We start from the raw sequence: 12,084 nt of genomic DNA, 5'->3' as shown, positions 1-12,084 counted from the left end.
TTCAATCGACTCGTTCATTGATGTGTGTGTTGTTGTTGTGCGACGCGCGTAAAGCTGCCCCCCTCTTGCCCCCTTCTACAGCGGCCTTTGCATCTCACATCAGTCGAGAGCACTCAGGTTTTCACTGGGCCGCTCAATCCGACGCGCCGGCGTCTGCTGCTGCTGCGACGCAGTTGCCGCCGCGCCGCCAGCGCCACCGCCGCCGCCGCCGCCGTTGCCGCGATTCTTGGGCGTAGCGGCCGGCGCAGAGGGCGCCGCCTCGGGCGCGCTCGAGACGTTTGCCTCTGCGGGACCGGCTTGACCGGGCAGGTTCTGCACGCCGAAGAAGTTAAGAAGCGGGTCGTCAGCGAAAACAAGGGAGTGATCGAGCGCGTTGCCCTTTGCGAGCTTAGGGAAGGGGGGGGGGGGCACGCACTGCAATGGCTGCTTGTCCCGTGCTCTGAGCCTCGCTGCCATCGACGGCACGCGGCTTCTTGCTCTTCTTGGGCGCGGGAATGTCCCATGCCCAGAGCGGGATGAACGAGTCGACCTTTGAGAGGGAGGAGGGGGGGTTAGGGTCAGCTGGGGCCGGCGAGCCGCAAGAGGCCTGCACCAGCCGCGCAAAGAGACTCGACTCACAAAGCCAACATCCTCGAACAAGTTGGGAAAGATCCAGACGCCGGGGCGCAGCACGACGAGGGAGATGCAGTAGAAGATGAGGCGGAGGATGGCGAGGCCGAAAAAGGCACCGATGAGGCCCAGCACGCCGATGGAGAGATACCACACGCCGACGCGCAGCGAGGCGGGCCAGAGCGGAAACATGACGCCGGCTAGCATGAGGAGAATCATGCCGAAGCCCGAGAGCTGCAGCAGCAGCTGCGAGCCGTCGTAGAACCAGGCGTAGTACTGTTTTGCGCGCGGGGTTAGTGGAAGCAAAAGGGGCGAGGGCGATTAGCGGAGAAGTTGGAGAAAGCATGCAAACACAGGCTGGTGTGGGGGACAATGATGGCCCAGAAAGGCGCAAGACCCATGGCAAGCCCGAATGCTAGACAGGCCCCGTCGCACGTGCACGAAGAGCCAGCTTCAGCTGGAGGCGTGCGGCCCCCCCCTTTGGGGCCGGGCCCCCCCCCCCCCCAAAGGCGTGCGTTTGAATGCGCAAATGGCACCCCGTCCTCCGCCGCCGCCCGCCCGCCCCCTCCCCCCCTCTGGCCGCCGCTGGCGCAACAACAACAACTCACGAGGTCCTGCCGGAAGAGCTGCATCTGGTTGACCTGGATGTGGCGCTCCTTGCCGCCCGACTCTGCGCGGTCGACGCGCAGGAAGAAGGCATAAGGGATGACGGCGTGCAGCGCCTGTTCCGCCTGCTCCTCGTCGGCAATGGGCGGCAGCGTGCTCTTCTTCTTGGCCTGTGCCTTCTTGTAGGCAGGCGCCAGCAGTGCCTTGACGGCGCCGCTGCCCTTGAAGTGATCGCGGCGCTGCCCGCCCAGGAGGCCGACGCGCGTCTTGGGCCCCGTGGAGGAGGCGCGCAGAAACTCGACGAGGGCACGCGCGGCGGGAGGCGCGGCGGATTGCTGCTCCTGCGGCGCGTGTCAGATGGAAGGAGGCAGACCCGAGGCGCCAGAAGGACGCACCATGGCGAATGGGAGGCGGGCGGAGGTGGGCGAGGCGCAAGAGGTGGGAGAGGGTCAAGAAGGAGGGCGCAATCGCAGCCCACGCGCGGCGCCACGCTTGCGGCGCCCGTGCGAGGAATGCGCACGTGACGCCGGCGCGCGGCGGGCCGTGTTGGCGTGACGCGCCTCCGCTCGCCGAGAGCAACACCTGCGCCTGCCACGCGCGGCACGCATCCCGCGCCTCACCACCACGCCGCCATGTCGTCGCTGCCCGACTTTGTCCTGGCCGACGAGCTGCTCGCCGTGCGCGATGCAGACTACGCCGTCGCCGGCGAGCAGCCGTGGAGCAGCAGCGCCGACTGCGACGCCGTCGGCGCGGCCCTCACGCGCCTCGTCGATGCCCTCGCCGCCGCGCCCGCGGCCGTCGAGGAGGCGCACACCTTCGCCCAGCTCCTCTCGCTCGTCAAGCACTACGCCCTGCTCGGCGGCGTGCAGCGCATCACGCTCCTCGACGCCCTCGCCTCGGCCTACACGGCCGCCCTCGAGGGCGCCGCCGCCGCCCTGCCCGAGGGCACCGACGCCTACCGCGCCTGGGCGCCCGTCCTCGAGCGCCTCGCCTTTGCCCTGCAGTGGCTCATCCACGTCGCCGAGCGCGCCGCGGGCACGCGCGAGGAGCGCGCCGCCGCACCCGTGCCCAAGGGCCGCCGAGGGCGCGGCGCCAAGGCCGGCATGCCCGCGACGCGCCCGGCCGCGGCGGCTGCCTCGGCCGCCAGCGCGGATCTCAGCGGCTACGACTGGGAGGGCGTGCTACCCGGCCTGCTCATGCTGCTCGCCCGCTCCCTCAAGCTCAGCACCGCCCTCCTCTTCCCCGCCGCGGCGACTCGCGATGCCTTCGTTGCGTGCGCGCTGCGCCCGGCGCTGCTGCTGCAGGAGACCGAGGCGCATCTGCGCGTGCCGGCGATCAAGGCCGGCATCTTCCGCGTCGTGTGTGCCGCCGTCAAGGGCCACGCGCAGGCGTTTGCCGTGCAGGCCTCCATCGCCCAGGCGCTGGCGTACTACGAGCATCTGGCCGAGCCCATGGCCGAGCTGCTGGCGCTGCTGCGCGCAGAGTACGACTACGAACGTCTGGCCGACGACGTGCTGCGCGACGTGGGCGCGCGCGAGTTTGGCGGCATCGACACGCGCAGTCCGCGCGCCTTTGCCCGCTTCCTCGTGCGCTTCACCGAGCTGTGCCCGCGCACGGTGCTGCGCTCCATCAGCCTGCTGATGAAGCACCTGGACAGCGAGGTGAGTCTTGCTTTTTTCTTGCACGTGTGTGTGTGTGGAGGGCGCGAGAGCTGGAGGTTGTGCACAAGTATGTGGCAGGAGTTGTTGACGCGTGCGCTGCGACAGTCCTACCCGATGCGCAACGCGCTGCTCGAGATCCTGGGCTATCTCATCAAGGAGCTGACCTCGACGGACGATGCGCTGCCGGGCGCGGCGGCGGCAGAGGTCGAGGGCCTCGCCGCCCTGGACTCCACTAACGCCATGGGCGGCAACGCGGGCAGCGCAGACGCGCAGCGCGGCAGTGCAGAGGCGCGCAAGAAGCAGGTCAAGCACTTCTGGGAGCTCCTCTTCGAGCGCTTCCTCGATGTCAACTCGTACGTGCGCGTCAAGTGCGTGCAGGTGTGCACGCGCCTCTGCGAGTGAGTTGGATGCACATCGTGCGATGGTGTGAAGCTGCCCCCCCCCCCCCCTTCTGGGTCCTGACTGACGTGGTTGCGCCAGCCTGCAAGCCAAGTTTCCGTCTCAGCGCACGATGCTCGCCGACTTTGGCGTGCAGGCACTGCGCGACAAGAGCTCGAGTGTGCGCAAGGCTGCCATTGCGCTGCTCACGCGTCTCATCCTCACGCACCCCTACGGCGTGCTGCACGGCGGCGACCTCGACGAGCCCGAGTGGACTGCGCGCCTAGCTGTCGTCGACGCCGAGCTCAAGACGTACGAGGGTCTGCTTGACCTGCCGAATGAAGGCCCAGATGAGGAAAATGAGGAGGAGTCAGAGGACGACGACGTCGAGGACTCGCTTGTCATGGCGACGCCTCGCAAGCGCGCCGAGCGGCGCACGAACAAGCGGCGCTCGAGCGCAGGGCTCGACTTGATCCAGGGCTCGTCTCTCAGCAGCGAAGACGCGGAGAAGGTCATGCGTCTGCGTCTGACGCGGCGCTACTATGCCGATGCGCTGCACTTCATCGCACAGCTCAGCGGCGCCATGGACGAGCTGGTGCAGCTGCTGGTCAGCAAGAGCAAGGCCGAGGTGCTCGAGTCGATGGAGTTCTTCCGCGTCGCGCACGAGTACCGCCTGCCTGGCGCCACGGTCGGCGTACGCAAGATGGTGCACCTGATTTGGACGAAGGACAATGCCCTCGTCATGGAGGATGGCGCGCAGCTCAAGGGCATTCGCTCGCGGCTGCTCGAGGTCTACCGCGCGCTGTACTTTGAGCCGCTGCCCGACCTCTCGCCGCGCGACAATGTGGCGCGCATCGCACGCAACATGGTCGAGCGCACCTTTGGCGCCACGCTCGCCGAGCTGACGAGCCTCGAGGAGCTGCTGCGCACCATGTGTGCCGAGGACATGGTCCACCCCGACGTCGTCAACAAGCTCTGGGCCGTGTATGGCGCGCCGCGTGCCATGCCGCGCGCGCAGCGCCGCGGCGCCATCATTGTGCTCTCCATGCTGGCGGTGGCGCGCCGCGAAATTGTCGCAGACCACATCGAGGCACTGCTGGGCGTCGGCCTCGGTCCGCTGGGCGCACGCGACATTGTGCTGGCAAAGTACACGTGTGTGGCCCTGGCACGCGTGGGCGGCAGCATCAAGAAGGTCAAGGGTGCCCTCTCCGACGAGCAGGTGCGCTTCCCCATGACGCACCCCATGTTCGCCAAGCTGCGCGCCGCCGTCATGTGGCAGAACGGCACGGCGGCCAATGGCGAGTGGTTCAGCCTGGCGGAGAACGCCATTCAGACGATCTACCAGCTCGGCGAGCAGCCCGACGCGCTCTGCGCCGAGATCGTCAAGAGCATGACGGCACGAGTGTTCGGACCGCGCGGCCCGACGCTCGTCAACGAGGAGCAGGAGGGCTCGGTGCGCGGCCTGTCGCCTCTGCGCGAGGACGCCGAGGACGAGGAATCCACCTCTGACGGCGCACGCACGCCCGCGCAGCGGCCTGGCTCGCCAGGCGGCACGCCTGCGGCGTCGGCCGCGAGCGAGGCGGGCGCCTGCTCCTCCAAGGCGCCGGCCTTTGGCCTGGCTCAGCTGCTCTTCGTCGTCGGCCATGTGGCGCTCAAGCAGATCGTCTACCTCGAGCTCGTCGAGCGCGAGTACAAGCGTCGCAAGGCCGATGCCGACAAGGCCAAGCTGAGCGAGAAGAGCAGCAACGCACAGGCCAGCAGCGAGGCGGACGAGCAGTCGGGCACGGCAAAGAAGGGCCGCAAGGGCAAGAAGGGCGCCGCTGCCGCCGCTGCTGCTGCTGCTGCCGTCGAGGCTGACGCAGCCGCAAAGGAGAACGACATCGAACAGGTGGCGGGCAACGCCGAGGACGAAATCGGCGACGTCGTCGGCGACGTGCGCGAAAAGGAGCTGCTCTTCGGCCCGCGCAGCCTGCTGGCGCTCTTTGGCTCCGTCGTGGCGCAGATCTGCAGCAGTCCAAAGTCGTTTGCCAACGACTATCTGCGCAAGGCGTCCGTGCTCTCGATGTGCAAGTTCATGTGTGTCTCGTCGGAGTACTGCGAGGCGCATCTGCCGCTGCTGCTCTCCATCCTCACGCACTCGGGCGACGCCGTGGTGCGCTCCAACATCGTCATTGCGCTCGGCGACATTGCCGTGTCATTTGGCAGTCTCGTCGACGAGAACTCGGAGCGCCTCTACGCCGGCCTGGCGGACCGCGATCTGGGCGTCAAGAAGCACACGCTCATGGTGCTCACGCACCTGATCCTCAACGGCATGATCAAGGTCAAGGGCCAGCTGGGCGAAATGGCAAAGTGCATCGAGGACGACGAGGAACGCGTCAGCGATCTCGCAAAGCTCTTCTTCTCGGAACTCGCCACAAAGGAGAATGCCGTATACAACAACCTGCCCGACATCATCAGCCACCTCAGCATCGGCAAGCACGCCGTCGACGAGGAGACGTTTGCAAGCACCATGCGCTACATCTTCCAGTTCATCGACAAGGAGCGCCAGGCCGAAAACGTCGTGGAGAAGCTGTGCCAGCGGTGAGTTGCTGTGTCGCTGCGGGCCTGAGTCCCCCCTCCCCCCCCCTTCTCTTTCCCTAGCTGACGCTTCTCTCTCCGGCACAGCTTCCGCCTCACAGCAGAGCCGAGGCAGTGGCGCGACATTGCATTCTGTCTGTCGCTGCTGCCGTACAAGAGCGACCGCTCCATGAAGCGCCTGATCGAGGGCCTGCCGTTCTGTGCGTCGTGGCCGGAGCGCCTGCATCCGCGTGCCTGACGCCACCCTGTTTGCTCACCCGTTCTCTCTCGCGCAGACCAAGACAAGCTGCACGACGCCGGCGTGTTCGAGGCCTTCTCGCAGATCGTGCAGAAGGCCCGCATGCGCGGGCCCGGCGGCGGCGCGGCGGCCGCAGCGGCCGCGGCGGGCATGGAGGGCGACCTGGTCGAGTTTGAGCAGATCCTCGAGCAGTACCGCTCAAAGGGCGAGGAGGAGAGCGCCCTCGCAAAGATGGCGTCGAAGAAGCGCGCGCGCGGCAAGCGCGGCGAGGCCACGTTCAAGGCCGTCAAGGCGGCGCCGGCGGCGCCTCAACGCCGCGCGAGACGCCGCGTCGTCGCCACCAGCGACACGGACGAGGGCTCTGAGTGAGACGTCTCGCTCTCTTCCTTCCTCCCCTCCCCCCCTCTTCTCCTTGGCGCCCCCTTCTCCCCCTTCTCCGCCCCATGTATTTTGTATCTCTCTGGACGTTCGCAGCGCCTGCCATTGCTATTCCTGCTGGGCCTGCTTCTCTGCCTCGTGCTCGTCCTCGCGCGGCGCTGCGCTTCCGGCGTTGCTGCGCGCACTCCACCAGCCCGAGAAGTCGAGTCTGAGCAGCAGCTGCTCGAGATGCCTTCGCGCCGCGCTGTCGGCGTCGAGGCGAGCCTCGGTGGCGCGCGCCCGGTGCGCCTCGGGAGGCGCCGTGCCGGAGATCAGGCCGGCACCGGCGCTGAGACTGGTGCTGCCTGCTGCGGCGGCGCTGGCGGGCCCTGAAGAGGCGTCGAGGAGCAGGTCGAAGAAAGCGTCCAGATTCGCAGAGAGCGTCTGGGGCAGAAACGAATGATGCGTCAGCGGAGGAGCTGCCGCTGGTCTGCTGCTGGGCGCGACTGGGCTCACCTCGGCAACCTCATCGAGCGCCGCCTTGCGCTCCTTGACCGTCCGGCTCCCGCGCTTCGCGTGCTCCTCGTCGTCATCGACACCTGCTCCGTCCATGAGTAGGTCCGGCAGCACATCTCCTCCCCAGCGCTCGACGAGCCCTACGAAACGAGCACACGCGTCGAGAATGGCGCGGATGGCGCGGCTGGCTTGCGGCGAGGAGAGCAGGCCTGGAGGGGAGAGATCGAGAGTGATGCATGTTCAGATGAAGGGATGGAAGATGCGCAAGCCTAGCGGGGACTCCCACTCACAGCCATCCAGCACAAATGCCAGAAACGCAGCATGCGTCGCTCGCAGCGACGCAAAGTCCAACACGCTCTCGTGAGCTCCTCCCGTCGCCGTGCTGCCCTGCAGCGTGTGTGCCGTGCGCACGGTTCGCGAGGGTGCGACTGATGGAGCACGTACGCTCTTGCCTGCGCGCGACGCCGGTGCCTTGGCCGATGGCGCCGCGTGCTGGTGGAGATCAGGCGAGGAAGCGTCTCCACCGGTGCTGCGAGAGGCGCGTAGCAGACTTCGCCCTGAGGCTTGCGCCGAGAGAGGCGCCGTCTCTACGTGTGCGACCTCAAGCTGCTCCACTAGACGCGTGTACTGCACGTCGATGATGTCCGTCTGCGCTCACAAAAAAAAAGCGTCAATGTTTGCTCCCGCCCCTGCTGTCAGTCCTCCGCGATGGCAGACGCACCTGAAAGTGCCCCGTCAACGCCTCAAGCACCCAAAGACCCTCTCTTGCGGTGCCCCAGGCTTTTCTCAGCAGCGTCGCACGCGCTTGTTCCTCGGCGCGACTGCTGCCTCCCTCGCCCGCGCCCGTGAAGCGTCTTCGCACGCGCTGCGCCTTCGACATGCGTGTCCAAGTCTCTCGCAGCCTCGTGGCTGTGGAGCGCAGAGCGAGCAGGTACGAGCAAAGCTGCGAGTAAGCACTTGCATCCTGTGTCGTGAAGAGGAGGTCCAGCGGATAGGGCGGCGTGTAGGCGAGGACGAAGGGCATGCCCAGCGGCACGTCGGAGAAGGCCACGGGCACGGTGCGGCCCTTGGCAACGGAGACGCGCACGTGAGAGAGCAGCTCGGAGGGCGTGTCGGAGAGCGCGGCGGCACGGTGCAACGCTGCCTCGACGTCGGCCGCGCGGATCGTGCCCGAGGCGGCCGTGCGACTGAGCAGAGCAGAGCGCTTGAGCTGTGCTAGTTCGGAGAGGAAGGACGTGTGGAAGAGGCCGGAACGGTGGAGGAAGTAGAGGCCACTGCGTCGTAGGCTCTTGTCAGCAGACTGGGCTCTTGAAGCGCAAAGAGAGAGGGAGAGAACGGACTCACAGACCCTCAACTGCCTCCCTCACATCCTGTGGCCGGAGCACATTGCCCCACATCCATTCTCCCACTTCATCTCGAATCATCTCGACGCGTCGTTGCAGCTCGATCGGAGTGGACAGTCTGCATTCCTCCTGCAGCAGGAGCGCTCGATGCGCCTCGCGCAGCGAGCCAGGCAGAGCGACCGAACGAGGCAGAGCGCGCAGAGCGCGTCCTACGGAGAGGATTGCCTCGGCCGACTGCCTTGCGAGCGCTCGAGGCACGGCGAGCGGCGCCCATGTCCACGCGCCTCCTCTGGCCGCCGCCATGGCCTCTTGCTCCTCGACGCGCGCGGCCACGAAGAGGCCGGCGGGGCGCAGGTCGCACATCCAGCTGCGACAGCGACGCATCCAGACGCTCTCGGCGGCAAGAAGCAGCGCCTCGAGATGTGTGCGACTGGGTCCCACTGCCGCGGCTGTGCGTGCGGCCAGCACATCCAGAAGAGGTCCGGGTCGCCATCGTGTCGGCGTCGTCGACGCTTGCGAGGCTCCTGTTGTGCCGCCGTCGCCGGCGCGGGCGAGGAGACTGCTCGAGGAAGGCGGCGAGCCGAGCTGCTCGGCCAGCGCGGCGAGGGTGCGAAGCGGAGCTTGCCACGTTGAGAAGTTGGCCTGCAGTGCCGCAAGCGACGTGGCTTGCGCATTGCCGCTGCTCATCTCACCCACGGCCTTGCCGTCCTCCTCCTTCTTCTGCGGCGCAGCTCGCCAGCGCAGCACATCCTCGAGCGTGCGCTGCACATCGGCGTCCCACAGCTGCAAGCGTCGCAGCATGGCAGCAGCAACGGCGGCCTCTTCATTGCCCAGCATCAGTTCTTGCTGCTCCGCCGCCGCCTCCTCCTCTTCTCGCGCCGCCGCGGCATGAACGCCTGGCGCTGCCTTTCGTGCTCGTCTGCGCGTCTCGTCCAGACAGCGCGTGGCCCACTCTCGCGCCACGCGCGCATCGTGGGCGAGGGCCGCGAGATATCGCAGCGCCGCGGCCTCGCCGGGGTGGAGATGCGGCGCCAAGAGTGGGTGCAGCGGCGCGTGCGCCGGGGCGAGAAAGAGCGGCGACGAGTGTCCGCTGAGATGCAGCAGCAGCTCGCAGAGCACCATGGCTGGCTGCCGCGTATGGGGGCGCCGGAGATGCGACGACGCCACAGAGGCAGACGCCCGCAAGGTGCGCGCAGGCGGTGTGCGCTGCACGAGGGTAGAAGCGGGTTGGGCCAGGCGAGGCCGGGGATGAGAGCAGGCCGTCAAGGTGTTGGTCGCCTCGCCGCCGGCTCGCGACACGCGTCGGTGCCGTTCCCACGCGCCCTCCTCACGCGTCGCGGGGCCTCGCGCCGACTCCCGCTGCTCCTCCTGCGCTCCTCGCAAGCAGCGCCGCAACTCCGAGCTGCTCTTCATGCTGCGGCGATCCTCGCCCGCCGTCGGCAATGCGCATCGGCGTCGCAGCGGCGGCGGCGAGATGCTGCGCTTCCAGATGCTTCCCGAGGTGGCGCACCTCGAGGTGGAGGAAGATGGATTGCGCCTCCCACGTCGTCGAGGCTGAGCTCCAAAAGACGCGCCTAAGCTTGGCTGCGAGGAGGCGTCCTCGAGCGATGTCTCACCTGCACGCTTTCGCACAACGCATTTGCATGACACGCACCACCCTCCTCCGCAACGCCGATGCTCCTCCCGCGGCGGCAGCCTGATGCCGGGTGAGAAGCATGGTGCATGGTGGAGAAGCAGCAGGCGGGGGCGTCGGAGGCCCTACGACGCCTCTCTTCTGGCGCAGCACACGTGGGCCTTGGGGGCTCGGAGGCGCGCGCCATCGCTGCTGCCCCTCCTCGACGCCGCACGGCGTTACGAGTCCAGTGCGGGCCGGCCCGCGTTGCCGATGCTCACATGCAGCAATTCACTCATCTCGGCAGCCGCGCGGCACACCGGGCAAGAGTTGGGCGTCATGCGACAGGAGAGGGTGCAAGCAATTCTGCCCGCTGCCGCACCCGCTGACGTCTGGGCCTCGGGCGTCAAGAGGGAGATGCGAGAGGGGGTGCGTGCGATGGCGGCGGCAGGCGCAGCGCGACAGGAGGCGGGCGCCTCTCTGCGCGGCTGCCGTCTAGGCTTCCGCGGCGCGGCGGCGTGGCACGAGGTGGTCTAAAGTGGGCCCTGTGCGGCAGCCGCGGAGGTCCTTTGTCACTCGGCAAGCGTGCAAGCGTGCATGAGAGATGCAGCGCAGCTTCATGCTTGCAGAGAGACGAAGAAGGCAAGTCGAGTCTGCCCAAGGGCGCGGGAGAAGCGGGAAGGACCTTGTGGTGCGTGCGGCATCGGGCCGGCGGCTCACGGAGCACCAGGCACGGCAAGAGGAGTTGGAGCGTGCTCCACCAGCGTCAGGGCGGAGCTGCCCGCCTGCCGCCTGCCGCCTGCCGCGCCGCGTGCGGCATGCTGATGGGGGGCAGAGCGGCAGGAGAGCCGCGTCGCCTCGCGGTGCGCGCTGCAGCTGCGATGCGCGCTGCAGCCGGACGCGGATCTCCGCTGCGCCACACGAGACTTGCCGCTTCAGGCTGCAGCTCGTGCGGGGGATGAAGCCGGCTCAGGAGCAGTGTTGAGGCATGCGTCCGCGACTCGGCGATGACGCGCCTTGCGCGCCGCACGCAAGGATTGCGCGGCGAGGCGTTGTGCGGCGCGCGCGCGCGGTCGGGGCTCGGAGAGGAGTGGATGCGAGCGGCGGAAGAGCGTGGAGGGGGGGCGCACCACGAGGGAAGAGGAGGACAGACGACAGGAGCAAGCAGCACAGCCTGGAGTCGAGTGGAGTGCTCTTTTCTCGGCGCGAGCTGAGCAGCAGAGAGGCGCCGCACACGCCGCAGAAGGCAGGCCGAGAGGGCGAAGTTGGCTGCATGCGCTCGCTCGCATGAAGCCTGCGGCTGGCGGCTGCCCGCGTCGTCGTGCCGGCCCGCCGGCTGCCGCTGCGGGACGCGTCTTGCGGCGTCATGCGCATCAAGCATGTGGTGCCTAGCACAAGGCCAGCTCGTCCCGCTGCGGCCCCTCACAGCACGGACGCCGCAAGCCCGCGGCCCAGCGAGGCCAGCGTGGGGCGTATAAGAGGCAACGCTCCGCCCGTACTCCAGCTGCTTGTTCCCCTCACCCAGCTCTCTCCACACCCAGCCGCAGCCTTCTCCTCGCTCCCTCTGTCTCGCTCTCACCCAGCTCTCTCGCACCTCCACCTCCCCCTCTTTCTCTCACGACGATGCAGCTCTCCCTTCTGCTGCCCTTCCTGCTGGCGCTCGGCGCCGCCGCTCTGCCCGCGCCCTCGGCGCTGCTCGACGAGCGCGACGTGGGCATTCTCAACTGCACCACCGTCTACACTGGCCCGCTCTCCTTTGCCGGCATCGAGGGCGACGCGGTGGGACAGAAGGGCTATGCGGCCTTCGTGGGCAAGCGTGATGCACAGGGCAGCCAGAGTGAGTTGCCCCGGCGCGATGCAACGAGAGGCAAGCGAGATGGCCAAGGAGCGGAGGGCTGATGACCGAGCCGACCCACAGTCCTCTTGACGCGCACGGCCGACGGCAAGGCAGTGGAGCCGCAGTACTTCAACGTGAGTGTGTTTCCTTGTCCGCTCGTTTGGCGCTGTAGCGGCGGCGGCGGCGGCTGACGCTTCTTCGCTTGGCAACTTGCCCCCACAGTTCAAGAAGTGCGTCTCCAACAAGCCGCCTTCCTTCATGGCCTACGGCGGCGACTCGGGTCACATTTCGCCGGTGAGTCTCCCGTAGTGGGCATGTTGCGAGCGCTGGAGAGGCGGGGGCAACGGGGC

At 67.8% G+C, this 12,084-nt stretch overlaps 5 protein-coding genes across 5 annotated transcripts; 1 reads left to right on the top strand and 4 right to left on the bottom strand.

Annotated features, from left to right (window-relative positions):
- Positions 1 to 1,658, bottom strand: FA09DRAFT_331979 (translocation protein). Its single transcript, XM_025743260.1, has 5 exons — positions 1,611 to 1,658; positions 1,218 to 1,556; positions 619 to 885; positions 416 to 529; positions 1 to 312 (listed from the first exon to the last, which is right to left on the bottom strand). The coding sequence occupies exons 1-5, from the start codon at positions 1,611 to 1,613 to the stop codon at positions 100 to 102; spliced, it is 936 nt and encodes a 311-aa protein (XP_025595938.1). The 5' UTR covers positions 1,614 to 1,658; the 3' UTR covers positions 1 to 99.
- A 185-nt stretch (positions 1,659 to 1,843) lies between these two features.
- FA09DRAFT_311904 (hypothetical protein) lies at positions 1,844 to 6,571 on the top strand. The gene is made up of 5 exons (XM_025740679.1): positions 1,844 to 2,876; positions 2,982 to 3,274; positions 3,357 to 5,834; positions 5,919 to 6,031; positions 6,107 to 6,571. Exons 1-5 carry the CDS (start codon positions 1,848 to 1,850, stop codon positions 6,436 to 6,438), a joined length of 4,245 nt encoding a protein of 1,414 aa, XP_025595937.1. The 5' UTR covers positions 1,844 to 1,847; the 3' UTR covers positions 6,439 to 6,571.
- On the bottom strand, positions 6,502 to 9,541 carry FA09DRAFT_331976 (hypothetical protein). The gene is made up of 5 exons (XM_025743259.1): positions 8,287 to 9,541; positions 7,664 to 8,216; positions 7,233 to 7,590; positions 6,943 to 7,151; positions 6,502 to 6,870 (listed from the first exon to the last, which is right to left on the bottom strand). The coding sequence occupies exons 1-5, from the start codon at positions 9,405 to 9,407 to the stop codon at positions 6,556 to 6,558; spliced, it is 2,556 nt and encodes an 851-aa protein (XP_025595936.1). The 5' UTR covers positions 9,408 to 9,541; the 3' UTR covers positions 6,502 to 6,555.
- Positions 9,542 to 10,628: 1,087 nt separating this feature from the next.
- Positions 10,629 to 11,346, bottom strand: FA09DRAFT_136169 (hypothetical protein). Its single transcript, XM_025739102.1, has one exon. It carries the CDS (start codon positions 11,276 to 11,278, stop codon positions 10,664 to 10,666), a length of 615 nt encoding a protein of 204 aa, XP_025595935.1. The 5' UTR covers positions 11,279 to 11,346; the 3' UTR covers positions 10,629 to 10,663.
- Position 11,347: 1 nt separating this feature from the next.
- On the bottom strand, positions 11,348 to 12,084 carry FA09DRAFT_136186 (hypothetical protein). The gene is made up of 2 exons (XM_025739103.1): positions 11,700 to 12,084; positions 11,348 to 11,543 (listed from the first exon to the last, which is right to left on the bottom strand). Exons 1-2 carry the CDS (start codon positions 11,992 to 11,994, stop codon positions 11,473 to 11,475), a joined length of 366 nt encoding a protein of 121 aa, XP_025595934.1. The 5' UTR covers positions 11,995 to 12,084; the 3' UTR covers positions 11,348 to 11,472.

This window comes from Tilletiopsis washingtonensis (assembly GCF_003144115.1).
Source record: "Tilletiopsis washingtonensis strain MCA 4186 unplaced genomic scaffold FA09scaffold_21, whole genome shotgun sequence".
In the NCBI taxonomy this organism is placed as follows: domain Eukaryota; kingdom Fungi; phylum Basidiomycota; class Exobasidiomycetes; order Entylomatales; genus Tilletiopsis; species Tilletiopsis washingtonensis.
Note: the sequence above shows the minus strand (reverse complement) of the source record. Positions and strands in the feature narration are given on the sequence as shown.